Source organism: Pan troglodytes, chromosome 2, assembly GCF_028858775.2.
Source record: "Pan troglodytes isolate AG18354 chromosome 2, NHGRI_mPanTro3-v2.0_pri, whole genome shotgun sequence".
In the NCBI taxonomy this organism is placed as follows: Eukaryota; Metazoa; Chordata; class Mammalia; order Primates; family Hominidae; genus Pan; species Pan troglodytes.
Window position 1 is genome coordinate 43,414,726 of NC_086015.1, and position 19,651 is coordinate 43,434,376.

The 19,651-nt window shown below is 46.4% G+C and overlaps 1 protein-coding gene and 2 non-coding genes across 3 annotated transcripts; all 3 read left to right on the forward strand.

The window, feature by feature from the left end:
* Nucleotides 1-9,541: 9,541 nt before the first annotated feature.
* Nucleotides 9,542-15,407, forward strand: RPSA (ribosomal protein SA). The gene is made up of 7 exons (XM_024355416.3): nt 9,542-9,624; nt 10,505-10,670; nt 11,490-11,608; nt 13,633-13,878; nt 14,531-14,659; nt 14,780-14,945; nt 15,158-15,407. Exons 2-7 carry the CDS (start codon nt 10,538-10,540, stop codon nt 15,250-15,252), a joined length of 888 nt encoding a protein of 295 aa, XP_024211184.1. The 5' UTR covers nt 9,542-9,624; nt 10,505-10,537; the 3' UTR covers nt 15,253-15,407.
* On the forward strand, nt 11,273-11,423 carry LOC112208809 (small nucleolar RNA SNORA62/SNORA6 family). The gene has a single exon (XR_002943364.1). It is a non-coding gene; the product is annotated as a small nucleolar RNA SNORA62/SNORA6 family (small nucleolar RNA).
* LOC112208808 (small nucleolar RNA SNORA62/SNORA6 family) lies at nt 13,933-14,086 on the forward strand. Its single transcript, XR_002943363.1, has one exon. It is a non-coding gene; the product is annotated as a small nucleolar RNA SNORA62/SNORA6 family (small nucleolar RNA).
* Nucleotides 15,408-19,651: the final 4,244 nt, after the last annotated feature.

Below are 19,651 nucleotides of genomic sequence, written 5' to 3' on the forward strand. Positions count from 1 at the left end.
CTTTTCTAAAATAAAATAGTTCTAGGGTGGCTGGTTATTGACCTATGTAGGTCCCTAAAACCTAATTTCTGTTCAAAAAAGCAGCTTTACTGAATGATGCAACCATCACTATAAATCAGTTTAAGAACATTTTTATTCCCCAAACAGATCTCTCATGCCTTTTGTAATTAATCCTCATTCTCAGCCCCAGGCCACCACTGATAGGCTTTCTGTCTTCATAAATTTGCCTTTTCTGGATACTTCATATAAATGCAGTCTGTAGGCCGGGTGCGGTGGCTCAAGCCTGTAACCCCAGCACTTTGGGAGACCGAAGCGGGTGGATCACATGAGGTCAGGAGTTCAAGAGCAGCCTGGCCAACATGGTGAAACCCCGTCTCTACTAAAAATACAAACATTAGCTGGGCGTGGTGGCATGTGCCTGTAATCCCAGCTACTTGGGAGGCTGAGGCACGAGAATCACTTGAACCGAGGAGGCAGAGGTTAAAGTGGGCTGAAATCATGCCACTGCACTCCAGCCTGGGTGACAGAGTGAGACCCTGTCTCAAAAAACAAAAAAAGTGACTATACCATTTTCCATTCTCAGCCACAGTATATGAGAGTTCCAATTTCTCCACATCCTTGGCAACACTTGTTATTATCTCTTTTATAGCTATTCTTATTGTGCACTCAAATCTTTTCTTGAAAATTCAGGAAGATGGCCAGGCAAGGTGGCTCCTGCCTGTAATTCCAGCATTTTGGGAGGCTGAGGCAGGCGGATTACTTGAGGCCAGGAGTTCAAGATCAGCCTGGCCAAAACAGCGAAACCCCATCTCTACTAAAAATACAAAAATTAGCCAGGCATCGTGGGGCACGCCTGTAATTCTAGCTACTCAGGAGGCTGAGGCAGGAGAACCACTTGAACCCAGGAGATGCAGGTTGCAGATCACGCCACTGCCCTCCAGTCTGGATGACAGAATGAGACTCCATATCAGAAAAAAAAAAATCAGGAAACAGCCATTACTTTATACAAGAAGCACAAGTTGGGGGGATATTTAGTCTTGTGGTTAAGAACATGGGCTCTAATCCAGGCAGCCCAGGTTGAAAGCTGCTCGCTCTCCACTACCTAGGCATGGCACTGAAATTATGCCTAGGAAATGGGGTTAGTTTGTTTTGGGGGTTTTTTAGGGGGCGGAGAACAAAGTGTCGCCCTGTTGCCCAGGCTGGAGTGCAATCGTGCAATCTCAGCTGACTGCAACCTCCACTCCTGGGTTCAAGCAATTCTCCCACCTCAGCCTTCCAAGTAGCTGGGACTACACGCTGGGCTAATTTTTTGTATTTTTAGTAGAGACAGGGTTTCACCATGCTGGCCAGGCTTGTCTTGAACTCCTGATCTCAAGTGATCCACCTGCCTCAGCCTCCCAGAGTGCTGGGATTACGGGTGTGAGCCAGCGCCCCCAGCCGGAAATAGGGTTAGTAATGTTTCCTGCCTCTTCAGGTGGTGGTGAGGGTTAATTAATAAATGTTTCTGAAATGTGGTATTAGCTTCATAGGACAGCCACAACAAGTTACCACAGTCAGAATGGTTTATAACTCAATCTGGAGGCCAGAAGTCTGAAATCAATGTGTCAGCAGCATTGCACCTCTGAAGGCTCTAGGAGAGTCATGCTTTGTCTGTTGCACCTTTTAGTGGTGGCTAGCATTCCTTGGCTTGTAAAAACATCACTCTAATCTCTGCCTGTCTTCACATGCCTTTTCCCTTGTGTATCTGTTTCTCTCTATGTCCAGATTTCTCTCTTAAGGACACCAGGTATTGGCTTAGGGCTCACCCTAATCCAGTATGACCTCATTTTAATTTGATTACATCTGTTAGACCCTATTTCCAAATAGGGTCACATTCGCAGGTATTAGGGGTTAGAACGCCAATGTATCTTTTGGGGGGACACAATTCAACCCACAACACAGATTAAGTTGATGTATAAGTTAAAATCAGTTTATACTTTAGGTTTTAGGTTAAAACACCATATTTAAAATAGTAGTTTGGGTAGGGGTGTGGGAGAGGATGAAGCAGGGTCCTAAGCTTACAGTGGCACCCAAGCCTCCAATGCTGTGACCTGTGTGTTGTGAGGCCTCGTGCTGTAGGAAGCAGGGGAGAGGTCAGGATGGGAAAGGAGAGAAGGGAGGGACAGTTGGATGGAGTGGCTGCTTCCTAAGAACTTAGACTCTGGAGTAGGTGTTCCATGTCCCTTGCCTCCTCAGCCTCCTTTGACCCTCATCCTGAGTGCAGGGAACCTAATGCCAGTGAGGACTCTTAGGGAGGAGGGGCAGAGATAAGGCCGAGAGAGTTGGGCTTCTTCCCAATGCGAATTTCCTGGCCTTACATTGGCAGATGAATTTCTGCCACCAGATTCCCCTCACATTTTCTTCAATTGTTTTTTAGGGGAGCAAATAAATATGATAAAATCAGGAGAAATCATCTAGTTTTCTCTAAACATGAGGTAGAAAATTTGTCTTTGTGAATCTTGAGTCCTGCGGCAAGTAGCCTGTTTTTTCCTCTCTCACAGTCTCAGTATTAAAGCTTGGAAAGCAATTGGCTAGTGAGCGTTAGCTGGCTTTGGAAGCATTGCCCACTTTTTTTTTTTTTTGAGATGGAGTCTTGCTCTGTTGCCCAGGCTAGAGTGCAGTGGTATGATCTTGGCTCACTGCAACCTCTGCCTCCCGGGTTCAAGCGATTCTCCTGCCTCAGCCTCCCAAATAGCTGGGATTACAGGTACCTGCCACCGCGCCCGGCTAATTTTTGTATTTTTTAGTAGAAACGAGGTTTCACCATTTTGGCCAGGCTGGTCTCGAACTCCTGACCTCATGATCCACCTGCCTTGGCCTCCCAAAGTGCTGGGATTACAGGTGTGAGCCACCACATTGGCCTTTTTTTTTTTTTTTTAAATGGTTCCTTCTTGGCTGCCTTAGACTTATTAAAGCACATTAGAGGTGGGGCTCTGTGGGAGGAAAATAGTCAGATGGTGACTAAAGATAAGGCAGTGTAGGGCTACAGCCAAAAGAAGACACAGAAGCAAAGGTTTCAAGCTGTATTACACTCGCTTTCTAAGAATACATGATTATGAAATCTTTCAAGCCATCACAATAGGAGAGCCAATGGTCTACTGGCCCTTCATTCATATCGCTCAGATGGAGCAACTGCCAAGATTTTGCCACACTTGCTTCTCTCCCCTAACTGTGTCCCCTGCTCCTGCCACTCCTTTTTCTTTTTTTTTTCTTTTTTTTTTTTTTTGAGACGGAGTCTCGCTCTGTCACCCAGGCTGGAGTGCAGTAGCGCAGTCTTGGCTCACTGCAAGCTCTGCCTCCTGGGTTCACGCCATTCTCCTGCCTCAGCTTCCCGAGTAGCTGGGACTACAGGTGCCAGCCACCACGACTGGGTAATTTTTTTTGTATTTTTAGTAGAGATGGGGTTTCACTGTGTTAGCCAGGATGGTCTCGATCTCCTGACCTCGTGATCCACCTGCCTCGGCCTCTCAAAGTGCTGGGATTACAGGTGTGAGCCACCACGCCTGGCCTCCTTTTTCTTTTATGAAGCTTTTAGAGACAGATCCCAGACATCATATAATTTCACCCTTGCTTACTTCAATATGCATCTCTTAAAAATTATGGACTTTTTTTTAACATAAGTATGTCATTACCCCACCTGGAAAAATTTGACACATTTTTTGCATATCATCCATATTCACATTTCCCAGACTGTCCCAACAATGATTTTTTACAGTTGGTGTATTTCAATTAGAATTCAAACAAGGTCCATACAAGGCATTTGGTCTTTTATTGATGTTTTAGAAACAGGGTCTTGCTCGTCACCCAGGATGCAGTGCAGTGGTATGATCATGGTTCACTGCAACCTTGAACTTCTAGGCTCAAGCCATCCTCCCACCTCAGCCTCCCAAGTAGCTGGGACTACAGGTGCACGCCACCACACCCAGCCAGTTTTTAAAAAATTTTTTTGCGGAGACAAGATCTCGCAATGTTGCCCAGGCTGGTCTCAAACTCCTAGCTTCAAGTGATCCTCCAGCCTCAGCCTCCCAAAGGATTGGGATTACAGGTATGAGCCACCACACTTTGCCGGCAGTTGGTTTTGAAAATCTCTAGGCTGGGCACAGTGGCTCATGCCTGTAGGCCCAGCCCTTTGGAAAGCCAAGGCTGATAGATCGCTTGAGCCCAGTAGTTTGAGACCAGCCTAGGCAACATAGTCAAACTCTGTCTCTACAGAAAAATTAAAAAATTTGCCAGGTGTGGTGAGGCACATCTGTAGTCCCAGCTACTCAGAAGGCTGAGGCAGGAGAATCACTTAAGCCCTGAAAGTCAAGGCTGCAGTGAGCCGTGATCAGGCCACTGCACTCCAGCCCAGGTGACAGAGCAAGGCCCTGTCTCAAAAAAAAACCTCTTTATTCCAGGACACCACCATTCTCCCCGATTTTTTTGTTCTACATTGTCTTTGTAGGGACTGAGGGGACGGGGGAACAAGACAAAGTTAGAGGAAACTTGATTCTGAAGCAGTGTCTAAGGCCTCTCTTGGCATATCAAAGGGCTAGTCTTTGAGGTAACACATTCTAAGCCCCAGTATCCTGGAAAATGTCCCATTTTCTGAATTTGTTTTCTGATGGTTTTAGCTCATTTCTGTTTCACACATTGTCTATAAACTGGATGTTACCTTGGATGGCTCGATTACATTTAGGTCTATCCAATTTCTTAGGCAAAGGAAAGACCAGAGCTATAGATTCTAAGTGGTAGAAAGTCTGAAAAGGCATACGAGGGTCTCTCACTTAGCAAATGAGTGAGTGCAAATGAAACGTTCTATTCACTTCATTCAGTTGCTTCCTCCCAAGAGAAATGAGGAGAGGCTGAAATTTCTTTAACCAGCAGTTAGAAAGGATAAGTAATTTTGAGGCAAACCAAGGTTAGAGTGAGTCAGTTCTGAGGGCCCAATCAAGACAGGGAACCCAGCACTGACTCTGGGAGGTTGCAAAACTGAAACCTGCTCACCAAGGTTATGCCTTATGCCCCTTCCATATACTTCTGGCTGAGCAGTGCATTTATAACTTGTTGGGTTTTTTGTTTTTTTGAGACAGGGTCTCACTCTATTCCACAGGCTGGAGTACACTGGCAATCTCAGCTCACTGCTCTCAGCTCACTGCAGCCTCGACCTCCCAGGCTCAAGCAATCCTCCCACCTCAGCCTCCCAGGTAGCTGGGACTACAGGCATGCATTACCACACCCAGCTAATATTTTTGTATTTTTAGTAGAGACAGGGTTTCGCCATGTTGCCCAGGCTAGTCTCGAACTCCTGGGCTCAAGGGATCTGCCCACCTCAGCCTCCCAAAGTGCTGGGATTACAGGTGTGTGCCATCACGCCTGGCCTTCTAACTTATTGTTGATATTAAATGTAACAACCAGGCTGGGCACGGTGGCTCATGCCTATAATCCCAGCCCTTCGGGAGGCTGAGGCGGGCAGATGACAAGGTCAGGAGTTCGAGACTAGCCTGACCAACATGGTGAAAACCTATCTCTACTAAAAATACAAAAATTAGCTGGGCATGGTGGCACGCGCCTGTAATCCCAGTTACTTGGGAGGCCAAGGCAGGAGAATCGTTTGAACCTGGGAGGCAGAGGTTGCAGTGAGCTGAGATCATGCCATTGCACACCAGAGGGAGACTCTGTCTCAAAAAATAAATAAATACATTTAACAAGCAGCAGGGCACAGTGGGTCACACCTATAATCCCAGCACTTTGGGAGGCCAAGGCCAGTGAGATCACTTGAGGTCAGGAGTTCAAGACCAGCCTGGCCAACATGGCAAAGCCCTGTCTCTACTAAAATTACAAAAAATCAGCCAGATGTAGTGGTGTGCACCTGTAGTCCCAGCTATTTGGGTAGCTGAGGCACAAGAATTGCTTGAATCTGGGAGGCAGAGGTTGCAGTGAGTTGCAATTGCACCACTGCACTCCAGCCTGGGAGACAGCAACTCTGTCTCAAAAAAAACAAAAAAAAAAGAAGAAGAAGAAAAAAAAATTTAACAATCCACTGTGTCTTAAATTTCAGCTTTTGTCACCACTCCCTCCAAAAAAAGGTGCCTCAATGCAACAGCCTCTAGGTAGAACTAGCTTCTAAGTTCTTCTCTGCTCCTGGGAGCCATTAGCTTAGGTAGTCAGGAAATACCCTAGGCCGGGCGCAGTGGCTCATGCCTGTAATCCTAGCACTTCGGGAGGCCGAGGTGGGCTGATCACTTGAGGTAAGGAGTTCAAGACCAGCCTGGCCGACAAAGCAAAACCCTGTCTCTACCAAAAATACAAAAACTGGCCAGATGTGGTGGTGCGGGCCTGTAGTCCCAGCTACTTGGGAGGCTGAAGCTGGAGAATTGCTTGAGCCTGGGAGCAGAGGTTGCAGTGAGCTGAGATCACACTACTGCACTCCAGCCTGGGTGACAGAATGAGACTGTCTCCAAAAAAAAAAAAAATTACATAAAATAAAGAAGAAATACTCTAGAGTCTAGGATCGTGGTTTTTAAACTCAATATGGCTGCACATTGGAATCATCTGGAAAATGTAGGGGCTCAGAAAATGATACCCCTGACTGAATAAGGCACTTTGGCATGCTGCATGCTTTGAATTAAAGAAAATTGAAAGGCTTCTGAAATAGCGTCAGAACCAAGGTTTCTTTCTGACCTTCCCCTAACCCCATCTCTCAATCCCCTCTTTTCCCAAAGCATCCGGAGGGGCTTTGTCTGAAGTTCCCTTATCTGAATAAGGTAGGTTCCTCCAGAATAAAATACAATAGTCTTAAAACTTCCTCCCTAAGAATCTCATCAGGTAACCAGGAAATATTAACCACTGGGAAGAGAAAAGACTAAAAGTCATCACCATGCCCAGACAGACTCTTCATCTATTTTTCTGAGGGCAGCTTTTGAGAGATTTTCCAGGAGACATTATTTGCCTAATAAGGCAACCTTTGGTCACAGTGAAGTTCCTCCCCTTACCCTTTGCTGCTGTTTCCCCCAGAGCTCACAGGAACTTTGTCTCAGGCAAATTTTCTGTTCTTTGAACTCATTCCTATCCTTCCAAAAATCACTTACTAGCCCTCTAAATTGTTTACCATCCCATCTCCCTTCCCTGTGAAGTAGATGCTATTTAAGCTTCAGCCATCTGGCCCTTCTTTGAGTCTTATATTTCGTGTGGCTCCTGTGCATAAGCACATTAATAAATGTGTATGTTTGGCCTGGTGTGGTGGCTCACGCCTGTAATCCCAGCACTTTGGGAGGCCGAGGTGGGCAGATAACCTGAGGTCAGGAGTTCAAGTCCAGCCTGACCAACATGGAGCAACCCCATCTCTACTAAAAATACAAAATTAGCCGGGTGTGGTGGCGCATGCCTATAATCCCAGCTACTCGAGAGACTGAGGCAGGAGAATTGCTTGAACCCGAGAGGCGGAGGTTTCGTTGAGCCGAGATTGAGCCACTGCACTCCAGCCTGGGCAACAAGAGCAAAACTCCGTCTCAAAAAAAAAAAAAGTGTATGTTTCTTCTCCTGTTAATTTGTCTATTGTCAGTTCATTTTAGCAGTGAACACTCAGAGGGTGGAGGGGAAGCCCCTACAAGAGCTTTAAAAGCTACTGATGCTTGGGTCTCACTCAGAGAGTCTGATATATTCAGCCCAGGTGTAAGATTTTAAAAGCTGCCCAGGTGATCCTAATGCCAAGGCTGAGACCCCTGGAGGAACCCTGCAGAGCTGCACTCACTACTCAGCAATCCCAATCAACACGTGAAGGGTTAAGCAGGAGTACATTTGGGTGCAGGGGGCAGGGCATTGTTTTGGGACTCAGGGGCCTCTGAGGAGGCTTGTGGCCTGAGTTTCTGCCAACAAACTGAATGCCTCCTCTTCCCATAACAAAGCGTAGAAGCGGGAGGCATTTGCCGCAAGGGGCTGTGACTTCTCTGAATTTGTCCTTCAAGCCCCAGGTGCTTCAGCCTTGGTGGGTGATGAAGCAGAGCAGCCTGGGGGTGACCTGTGCTAGGGTCCAAGGGTTTCCAAGCTCCTCAGAAAATCATACTGGCTTCAGTGGAGCTGCAGAGCCACTTGCAGGAGAACCTGGATGTGCTGTCCTTTGGAAGAGTGGCCATAAGGGTCTACGAGTTCATTTTAGGGTGGGCTCAGAAATCAGATTGACTCAGCAGGCCCCAGAGAGGCACCTGCACTTTTTTTTTTTTTTTTGACGGAGTCTTACTCTGTCGCCCAGGCTGGAGTGCAAGTGGCGCAATCTCCACTCACCACAACCTCTGCCTCCTGGGTTCAAGCAATTCTCCTGCCTCAGCCTCCCCAGTAGCTGGGATTACAGGCATGCCCGGCTAATTTTTGAATTTTTAGTAGATACCGGGTTTCGCCATGTTGGCCAGGCTGGTCTCTTGAACTCCTGGCCTCAAGGGATCCGCCCGCGTCAGCCTCCGAAAGTGCTGGGATTACAGCCACCGCGCCCCTTCAATTAACTCCTATTTTTTTGTTTGTTTTTTGGGGACAGAATTTCGCTCTATTGCCCAGGCTGGAGTGCAGCGGTGCAATCACATTCACTGCAGCCTTGACCTCTAGGCTCAAGCTATCCTCCCGCCTCAGCCTCCTGAGTAGCTGAGACTACAGGCACGCACCATCATGATTGGTTAATTTTTGTATTTTTTGTGGAGATGGGGGTCTCCCCATGTTTCCCAGGCTAGTCTTGAACTTCTGAGCTCAGGCAATCCACCCACCTCGGCCTCCCAAAGTGCTGGGATTACAGGCACAAGCCACCGCGCCCGGCAAACTTATCTCCTACTGATGGATATTGCAAAATTTTTCTTCTACCAAAAAAAAAAAAAAAAAGATAGATAGATATAATCCATACCATCTGTTCAATCTTGTCCTTTTTAACTTTTTCAGGGAAACTTCCCCCAGGTGATAGATGGATAGATACATGAGATAGATATAACGCATGAGATAGATATAACGCATACCAAAAAAAAAAAAAAAAAAAAAGATAGATATAATCCATACCATCTGTTCAATCTTGTCCTTTTTAACTTTTTCAGAGAAAACTTCCCCTAAGTGAACATTTAAATCTGAATTACGTCCTGTTAAACTGTTCTCCAGGAAAATAAAATAAAATAAATCTTCAAGTTTTTGTTTACCTAACAATTTGTCGTGTCGAACAAACCTTCCTACTTTTCAGGTAACAAAATGGCAGCTTAGGCTAGAAAGCCGCTCATATTCGCAGGTACAAGGGCTGGGTAAGAACGCCCCGCCTGGCTGACTAACTTGAGTTCCGCGCTCTGGACAGGAATTATGCACAGGGCGTCGCTGTGGCACTAGAAACCCCAAAGTCACAAGCGCCCCAGATCCGACCAGGATGCCGCTACCGGATACAGCCCAGTGGCCCGCTCCTGCGGCGCAAGCCCGCCTTCCTGAAGAAAAAGCCCAGTCCCGGCAGCGTTCTTCTCCGGCTCCGCCCTTCTTCCGCTCGACTTTCTTTGCCATTGGCTGACAACGGAGTACATAAGGACGTCATTTCCTGCCGCCTGTCTTTTCCGCGCTACCTGCAGAGGGGTCCATACGGCGTTGTTCTGGGTGAGTTCCGTGTAGCGTCCCTGGCGCCTTCCAGGGCTAGAAAAATGAGCTTTTCCTGCTCAAATGAAGGGTGAGAAGACTAGTGATGAAAGCCGGTCAGACTGGATCTGTCTCCCGCCCGGCGCGCCCCACCTTAGGCCTGCGGCCCGCACGTGGCCAGGCTCGGGCCGGCGGGTTCCCAGAGTGCCCCGGGAGCGGGTGGAGGCCGCCCTCCAGCGGAGGCTCCGAGCTGGGGTTCGGACCAGGCCGCGGGTGGGCGGGAGTGCAGAAAGCGGGCTAACATCCTGTGTTGCTATCCCTTCGGAGCCCCACACGGCGGTGAGTCGAGGCCCAGGCGCTGATTTACACCAGCTACTTGGGCTGGTCGGGTTTTCCCGTTCGGGCTGGTCGGGTTTTCCCGTTCGCGCCGTGCGGGTCAGGAGTTAAGGTTCTCGGGTTTTTAGACAGACAAGTGGTGACAGCACAGCGAAGTAATTCCAAAGCATCCGCCTACAATCTGCTTGAAAATGTCTGAAAACAATTCATGCCTTTTTTGCCTTTAGTTTGCATATTCCAAACATGGCTGCTCTTTTATATCTAGTTGTTAACTTGGCGCATCCACAACTTTTCCTTAATTCCTATCTTGAGAAGTGTTGAATTTCCATTCGCTAATTTCGTGTAGTTTTATTACTCGGTTACTCTGCCGTCCACACTATTTCCTCAGTAAGATGTGCGCTGTTCCGTAATACACGACATGTATGGGTTAACTTTCTGTTTACCCTTCACTACACTGTAAGCTCAATGCCTGACACTATAGCAGATGGAGTTTTTGGTTGCTTTTAAGGGTGTGCCCTACTTAACTCAATGGAATGAAAAGAAATAGATTGCTCTCTTATTTCAGATTCCCGTCGTAACTTAAAGGGAAACTTTCACAATGTCCGGAGCCCTTGATGTCCTGCAAATGAAGGAGGAGGATGTCCTTAAGTTCCTTGCAGCAGGAACCCACTTAGGTGGCACCAATCTTGACTTCCAGATGGAACAGTACATCTATAAAAGGAAAAGTGATGGTTAGTCATTGCTTTAATTTTTTGTTACTCCAGCTGTAAGTACAAATTTTGAGCTTGCTATTCTCGTGGTTAGTTCTGGGTAATTTCTTTCTATCTTCCTTAAATGAAGCCAGACCCCTACGTTGAAAACATACTTTAAATAAATGTTCTTGTTATTGGGAGAAAAGATTTCTGCTCCAGGGGAGGAATATGTCAGTTGTCTGAGTTACGGGACTTGGGTTGGGTCATGAACATGAGAAAGTTCATTGGCTGAGTTTCTAATAGCTCGCATAGTGCCTTCAACTTCATAGGTACTTACACAGGCTATTGAACTGAATTTTGAGTGGAAAGTGGGGTAAGAGGTGGGAATGAACAATATGGTTTGGAAGAACCAGAGGATGGAAGGCATTAAGTTGGCTAAGGCGCTTACTTATTTTAGAGATAAAGCTACCAAGGACTTGGGAGTGACATGCTGTAAAGGAGTTTTAGGATGAATCTTGCATCAGTGCAGATGATAAAAGGGAAAGAGTGGCAGAAAGCCAGGAAGTGGATTCTTAAGAACCAATGATGGAATAAGTACAGGGAAAGAGAAAGGAAAGATGGATTTAGCCAACTGAATCTAGGCTGCACACTATTAAAGCTCAGGGTGGAGGCCAGTCTTGGCTTATGAACTTCTGAGTGTCGGAAGTGTGCTATATCAATGGCAGGATTTTCGCTAACACCAGTAGAGCTTGCCTCTATGACTGGAGTTTGGTAGTACTCGCTGCCACATAGAGTAAACTTGAGAAGAATGTTTGCACAGCCAGGTCAAGTGTTACAAATCCTTCTGCCCTCACTTAGGCATCTATATCATAAATCTGAAGAGGACCTGGGAAAAGCTTCTGCTGGCAGCTCGTGCTATTGTTGCCATTGAAAACCCTGCTGATGTCAGTGTTATATCCTCCAGGAATACTGGCCAGGTTTGTGGAACAGTGGTTATTTTTTATATTATAAAAATAAAGCTTACAGACATTGTGAGACATCTAGAAAGACATAAGAAAACAGAAATAACTCAGGCCGGGCGCAGTGGCTACGCCTGTAATCCCAGCACTTTGGGAGGTGGAGTCCGGCATATTACGAGGTCAGGAGATCCACACCACGGCGAAGCCCCGTCTCTACTAAAAATACAAAAAATCAGTTGGGCGTGGGGGCGGGTGCCTGTAGTCCCAGCTACTCGGGAGGCCAAGGTGGAGAATGGCGTGAACCCGGTGGGCGGAGCTTGCAGTGAGCTGAGATGCGCCACTGTACTCCAGCCTGGGTGACAGAGCCAAGACTCCGTCTCAAAAAAAAAAAAAAAAAAAGAAAATAGAAAACTCAAACTCCACTGTTAGAGATCTTAAGTTGGACTGAGCCATAGAAGTCGCCCTTATGACCTTCCTTTTTTTTTTTTTTTCCTTCAAGACAATCTCTCGGTCTGTTGCCTGTTGCCCATCCTGGACTGCAGTGGTGTGATATCGGCTCATTGCAGCCTTTGCCTCCCGAGCTCAAGGGATTCTCCTGCCTCATCCTCCCGAGTAGCTGGAATTACAGGCATGTGCCACCATGCCTGACTGGTTTTTGTATTTTTAGTAGAGACATGGTTTTACCATTTGGCCAGGCTGGTCTTAAACGCCTGATCTCAAGTGATCCTCCCACCTCGGCCTCCCAAAGTGTTGGGATTACAGGCGTAAGCCACTGCGCCCAGCCTGTAAGACCTTTTCAACATACATGCTGGGCATCTGGCAGTATGTTGAACTTTATAATTTCATTTTGTGTAGACTTGTGCCACTAAATATCTAGAAATTCTATTAAAGTGGCTTATCACATTTTCCCATAGTCAAAGTTTTTACCTTAAAACAATGAAATACTGGGACAGAAATTTTTTAAGACTCTTAGCCAGTCATGATGGCATGCACCCATACTTCCCGTTAATTGGGAGTCTAAGGCAGGAGATCCCTCAAGTCCAGGAGCTGGGGGCTGCAGTAAGTTATGATTTTGCCACTGCACTCCAAGCCTGGGGCACAGAGTGAGATCCTGTTTCTTAAAAAAAAAAAAGCCAGTCATGGGTGGCTCATGCTTTTGTAATATGGGGTACTTTGTGAGGCTGAGGCTGGTGGCTTGCTTGAGCCCAGAAGTTCGAGACCAGGGTGGGCAACGTGGCAAAACTCCGTCTCTACCAAAATTAACAAAAACGAGCTGGGTGTGGTGTTGCGTGCCTGTAGTCTCAGCTGAGGCTGAGGTGGGAAGATTGCTAGAACACAGGAGGTTGAGGCAGCAGGGAGCCAAGACTGTCCACTGCATCCCAGCCTGAGTGACAGAGTGAGGCCTTGTCTCAAAGAGAACCTCTGCCAACTTGAATGAAAAATACCTTAATTTGTATTTTTAAGAAATGACTAGTTAGTAAAACTTGAATCTTTTTTGCCACAGCTCTATTTTAATAATTTTTCTGTTGAGAAAACTAGTAGATTTCTTGAATTCTAAGAGTTCTAACAGGGATTTTATTCATCTTAACTATTTTGACAGATTTTAAAATTATGTAGTAAGACTTTATTTCAATGTTGACAGGACGGGTTCCCATGTGTGTTTTTGCAGAGGGTTTTTCCAGAAACTGACTTGTTACTAGGACCACATAGTTTGGTACACAGTAGAAAAAAGGCAGTTAGTTATTGCTGTAGAGTGAACTGAGTGACAGTTCTTGCTTGCTTGAGAAAAATATACTGAGCATCTAGATTGGGCCAGGTAGTGTTGCTAGGTGCTCGGGATATATAGTAGAAAAACAAGCCTGTCTTTTTTAATGTATGCAGGAAATCTCTGGAGAAGTAAGAGAGGTTAAGGAAAGCTGAGTATGTGCCTGCTTTACATGAAGTAGTAGTGATTAAGTTGGCCAGTGCCCAGAAGTGCTTACTGGGTGCCAGGATTGTTGCTATGGAATATTGAGTACCACTAACTTTTAAATTCTTCAAAGAGGGCTGTGCTGAAGTTTGCTGCTGCCACTGGAGCCACTCCAATTGCTGGCCGCTTCACTCCTGGAACCTTCACTAACCAGATCCAGGCAGCCTTCCGGGAGCCACGGCTTCTTGTGGTTACCGACCCCAGGGCTGACCACCAGCCTCTCACGGAGGCATCTTATGTTAACCTACCTACCATTGCGCTGTGTAACACAGATTCTCCTCTGCGCTATGTGGACATTGCCATCCCATGCAACAACAAGGTAATGATTTTAGGATCTAGAGTTTGTGAATGCGTGCTCTAGAAAAAACATTCCTGTGCACATTGTTAGAGCTTGGAGTTGAGGCTACTGACTGGCCGATGAACTCGCAAGTGTAGGTAGTGTGCTACATGAGGGGCAAGTTTTTCGCTAACACCACAAGGGTCTCTGGCCCAATGAGTGGAGTTTGATAGTAATACTTGCTACAAGTATAACATTACTGTATGACAGCTTTGTGGAGAACTGAAAACATTTGGAAAATAGTGTGTTTTCTTCTGCCTTTGTCCATGTTTCTTGCTCAGGCCTCAGGCACTTGGCCTTTGTTTTCACACCAACTTGATGGGTTCTACTATAAGATGCTAAAAAGGTGGGTTGTGTGTGGTTCAGATTGGTTGATTTGTAACCCTAGTTGTGCATAAGAATTGCCCAGATATTTTTTTTAAATGCTAGTGTCCAGGCATTTTTTTTTCAATCCCTATCATTCCAATGTGCAGACAAGGTTGAAAATCCCTATTTATAATGCTCCCTGTTACAATTGCTTTTCAACTAAGAGATGTCTGTACTTTTGGTACCTAGATGATGTAAGAGCCAGGAAGGTGCTTGCTGTTTGGGTTTGACCAAGTGTCACTTTTTAATAATCTGCCACTCTTGGCAGGGAGCTCACTCAGTGGGTTTGATGTGGTGGATGCTGGCTCGGGAAGTTCTGCGCATGCGTGGCACCATTTCCCGTGAACACCCATGGGAGGTCATGCCTGATCTGTACTTCTACAGAGATCCTGAAGAGGTAAGCTTCTCCAAAGGCTTGTGGTTACATAAGCAAATTGGACAACTTGGACTGTGCTTCTAGGAATCAAAATTTGTCAGTCCCTGTAAATCTTTCCTCTTTTTTTTTTTTGTAACCCAGATTGAGAAAGAAGAGCAGGCTGCTGCTGAGAAGGCAGTGACCAAGGAGGAATTTCAGGGTGAATGGACTGCTCCAGCTCCTGAGTTCACTGCTACTCAGCCTGAGGTTGCAGACTGGTCTGAAGGTGTACAGGTGCCCTCTGTGCCTATTCAGCAATTCCCTACTGGTATGTATCAGGATAGAGGTGCATCAAGCTGATATTTTGCAACTTCTCAGTTTTATTCTAACTTTAATGATCTCTGTGACTTTTATACTAGCTTTAAGAGGTTTTCATCCCAGTGTGCTACAGCATCTGATAGACTGCTGTTGGGAGTAGGGTAAGGAAAAATACTACATTGAGGACAGAGCTGATGGCTCTTTTTGGTATTCTCTTAACAGAAGACTGGAGCGCTCAGCCTGCCACGGAAGACTGGTCTGCAGCTCCCACTGCTCAGGCCACTGAATGGGTAGGAGCAACCACTGACTGGTCTTAAGCTGTTCTTGCATAGGCTCTTAAGCAGCATGGAAAAATGGTTGATGGAAAATAAACATCAGTTTCTAAAAGTTGTCTTCATTTAGTTTGCTTTTTACTCCAGATCAGAATACCTGGGATTGCATACCAAAGCATAATAAAAAATACATGTCTCAACATGAGTTGTACTTCTAAAGCCCACTGTAGATAGTGTATATTGCTTTTCACTTGAGAATTTCCCTGAGCTTCCTTCCTGTGTGGAGAACATGTGTGCCCTGAAAATAGATATAAGTGGTTACACATACTTAGTCGGTAACCTCAGGAATACTTTTCCGAGGCCCTGATGATCTTGCTTTTATTACCATTTGCGTAGGTAAGTTCTATAGAGCTTAGGTTTTTATTTTTGAGAGTCTTCCTGTCACTTAGGTTAACTATTTCTGGAAGCCCTGGAGAGGCGATGGCCCTTCCCCACATTGAGAGACATTAATCGCCTCTCTTGTCAGCCTGCCTACAGGTTCTGGGAGAGGAGAGGTATGTATGTATTAAAAAATGTGATGTTTTCCATATTTGTCTTTGCCGGGGAGGGGGTTGGGGAGACAGTCTTTCCCTGTTGCCCAGGCTGGAGTACAGTGGCGTGACCTCAGTTCACTGCAACCTCTGCCTCCTGGGTTCAAGTGATTTTGTGCCTCAGGCTCCTGCGTAGCTGGGATTTCAGGTGTGCACTGCCACACCTAGCTAATTTTTGTATTTGTAGTAGAGATGGTTCTGCCAGGCTGGTCTCCAACTCCTGGCCTCATGTGACCCGCCCCAAAATGCTGGGATTACAGGCCTGAGTCTGACCATATTTGTTTTTTATGTATTAATGCTGGTGGCTTCATCCTAAACGGATTTCAAGATTTTCATTGCCTATTAAAAAAATACTCGTGGCTGTCATGTTGGCTCACCCATGATCCCAGCACTTTGGGAGGCAGAGGCAAAGCGATTGCTTGAGCTCAGGAGTTCAGGACCAGCCTGGGCAACATGGTAAAACCCCATCTCTCTCCAAAAGATACAAAAAATTGGCAGGGTGTGATGGCATACTCCTATAGTACCTCAGCTACACAGGAGACTGAGGTGGGAGAATCACCTGAGGCCAGGAGTTGGAGGCTGCAGTGAGCTGTGATTGAGCCCCTGTATACTCTAGCCTGGGTGACGAAGTGAGGCCCTGTCTCAAAAAGATTATAGAGACATTTCCATAGATTGGATTGAATGCAGATTTTGAGATGGCCTGAACTGATTTACATGGATTCATACATTCTCTTGGAAAATTTACAAAATACATGTACATGTGACCACATTCCCAGGGCTCCTTCCAGTGGTGCTGAGGCAGTGGGAACACTGCAACCTCAAGCATTGTCTTAATGGGAAGCCTGCTTATGGCTGTAAGCAAGGCTGGGAAAATCTGCCCTAAATGTCTCCAAGTGGAATGGCATTCAGTGAGATTTACGGATCCTGAAGTTGCAAGTGGTTAGCAACACTGGTAGAGATTGCTGGAATCAGGATGGTGGGAAGCAGGGACAGTTTACCAGAAGGCTACTGGCCAACAGGGGAGCTGGAGAAGCATTGTGAGGTGGTGTGAGCCTGGAGTAAGGTATACTAAGCTCATTTATGAGTGGGTTCTGGGTGGGGTCTGTTCAGCGAACAGAGAACCTTGGCATTTCTGGACACTTGAAGATACTGTGGAAAACATCCGTTGTGACTATCCAGCAACCTCCAGGATTACCCCATCTTACTAGGGTCCCATGCAAACCCAGCCTCTCCATAGACTTGTGTCCTAGTGCCAAGCACCTCCAATCAGGAGACCTTGGTAGCATACTCAAAGCAGTTCCAGAAAGTCTCTTTTTCTAGATTCTAAGGTTAGGGAGGAGGTAGTCTCCCTTGGCAGGGTTCATTCATGTTCAGCTAAGTGGAAGCCAGCAAATACTAGAGGGGATTTCTCTCAGACCCACTCAGCTGGGGTTAGCCTTCCCTGGCAGGCCTTAACCTTTTCATAACCTTGTATATCTGAAAACAGGATCCTCTCCCCAACTCCACTCCCCTGGCCCTGCCCCATATCACCAACTGCTAGTGGATTCTGGCTCAGGTTTGGGATCCCCATGCTCTCATGGGACCCAGCAGCTGCCCATGGCCGCAGAGTCAGTGTCCCCAAGCTGTCACCATCTGGAATAGCCATCTTAAACTAGCCAGTTCAAACAGTTTTCTCTTGCCTGGTGGTGCCCACCTGATGTAGGGCAGCTCATAAGCACTGCTGAATCAGTGACAATCTGTGCACCCTGGGTGTTCAGCAGCCTGCTACTAGCAACTTACCCCCAGTGGTGTTTGCAGAATTAAGTCTTCCTGACTCAATTCCTAGCATGAGGCCATTTTTAAGGTGAGGGAGAAGCCGTTCACTCCTGGGCACTGCTCTTGCTTTGGCCCCGTGAGCCGCCTCCCTTCTTTACCTGGCACATCTCCATTTCCTTCTACACAGGAATTGGTTTTCTCTCAGTAAGTTGTTCAATTCCCTTGTTCAACCTGATCTTACAAATGCAGCTTGCTCTAAATATTTTACTTGTTCACAACTTCAAGCTCTTCATACACTTTTGGGCAGTTTGTCTTCTATGCTTAATAGAAACTGAATCCCACACAGAACTCTAGTTTCTCCTCTTCCTCTACTTTCCTAAGTAGCTTAGGGACTCCTTTCTTAGGACTGTGTGCAATAAACACATTTTTTCTAGTACATTCCTAGTATGAGGGCAAATCTGAGCATCCTCATTGGAATCAGCCTATCACAAAAGCTGGCACTTGGTAAATGCTAGTAAGTACTGAGTGAAAAGAAAAAGTTACGAATAAATCTGAGGGCCAGGTGGCTCATGCCTGTAATCTCAGCACTTTGGGAGACCGAGGTGGGCGGGTCACCTGAGGACAGGAGTTTGAGACCAACCTGGCCAAAATGGAGAAACCCCATCTCTACTAAAAATACAAAAAATTAGCCAGGGCTGGTGGTGTGTGCCTGTAATCCCAGCTACCCAGGAAGCTGAGGCAGGAGAATCGCTTAAATCTGGGAGGTGGAGTTTGCACTGAGCCGAGATCCTGCCATTGCACTCCAGCCTGGGCAACAGAGCAAAACTCTGTCTCAAGAAAAATCAATCAATCAATCGGAGGCTGAGTGCAGTGGCTCATGCTTGTAATCCCAGCACTTTGGGAGGCTGAGGTAAGAGGATCACTTGAGGCCTGGAGTTTAAGACCAGACTGGGCAACATAGCAAGACCCCATGTCTATAAAAAATTTTAAAAATTAGCTGGGTGTGGTGGTGTGCACCTGGTCCCAGCTACTTGGGGGCCTGAGGCAGGAGGATCACTTGGGCCCAGGAGTTGGAGGCAGCAGTGAGTTGTGAGTGTCACCACACTCCAGCCTAGGCAACAGAGCAAAACTGACTCAAAAAAAAAAAAAAAAGGATAAATCAAGAGACTTAATGTTAATATTCAAAAAAAGTGGGAGAGGTAAGTTTCATTTGGCAAACCTGAAGCTCCCAAAAGGATTCAAGGTGTCCACTCTTGCTTGTTGTTCAGGAGCACATCAGCACAATTAACGGGTGGCCACATCACCTGCTCTCAACTTGGGTGTTTGATCAAGTTCCCTGCTTGGTCAAAGACAACAGCTTCACATAGTGTTTTGAGAATGCACTGCACTCCCTGAGGTCAGCTTGGGTGTGGTCTCCTGGTGTGCTAGTTGGTGTAGTTGGTGGGACTGGGTCTGGTCTGCGCCATGGCCCAGCACCAAGGACACCTTTGCATAACCAGTTGTCCTGTGAAGGGACTGGCCCACTGTCACCATTGAGATGATGGGCTGCATAGTGAGGTGGATAGTGTGGGCTGTAGAATTGGACATACTTGGGTGATGACAGCCCTGCTTGGGCCACTCCTAGTGTGTGGTTCTGGTCAAGGGACTATGTCTCTAGCCCAAGTGGCCTCACCATCAAATGGGATGATTGTGGGCTGCTGTGATTCATTGAGATCATCCTGCACAGCAATTAGTCTGGGTTTGGCATGTAGTGAATACTGCTCATATGCATCGCATTGTCTTTCCTTAGTACTTACTTTAAAAATAATTTTTATGTAAAATGGATCATACATGCAGATAGTTTAAGAGACATATCCATGCATTCTTGAAGAGTAAGAATCAAGTTAAAGCCTCTGCAACTGTGATGCAGGTTATGAAAGGGAAAAGTGCCAGGACCAGAGAAAGCATCTGTGTGTCCCTCCTTGCTCCTCTCAGGTTAGAGAGCTCCTGCTCCTGTGATAACCTGGTTGACTTTATTGTTTCCCCACTTATGTTTGTGCTTTTAATCATGAATTATTTAATTTTCCTGTTTTTGAGCTTCCCATAAATGGAATCTTAGC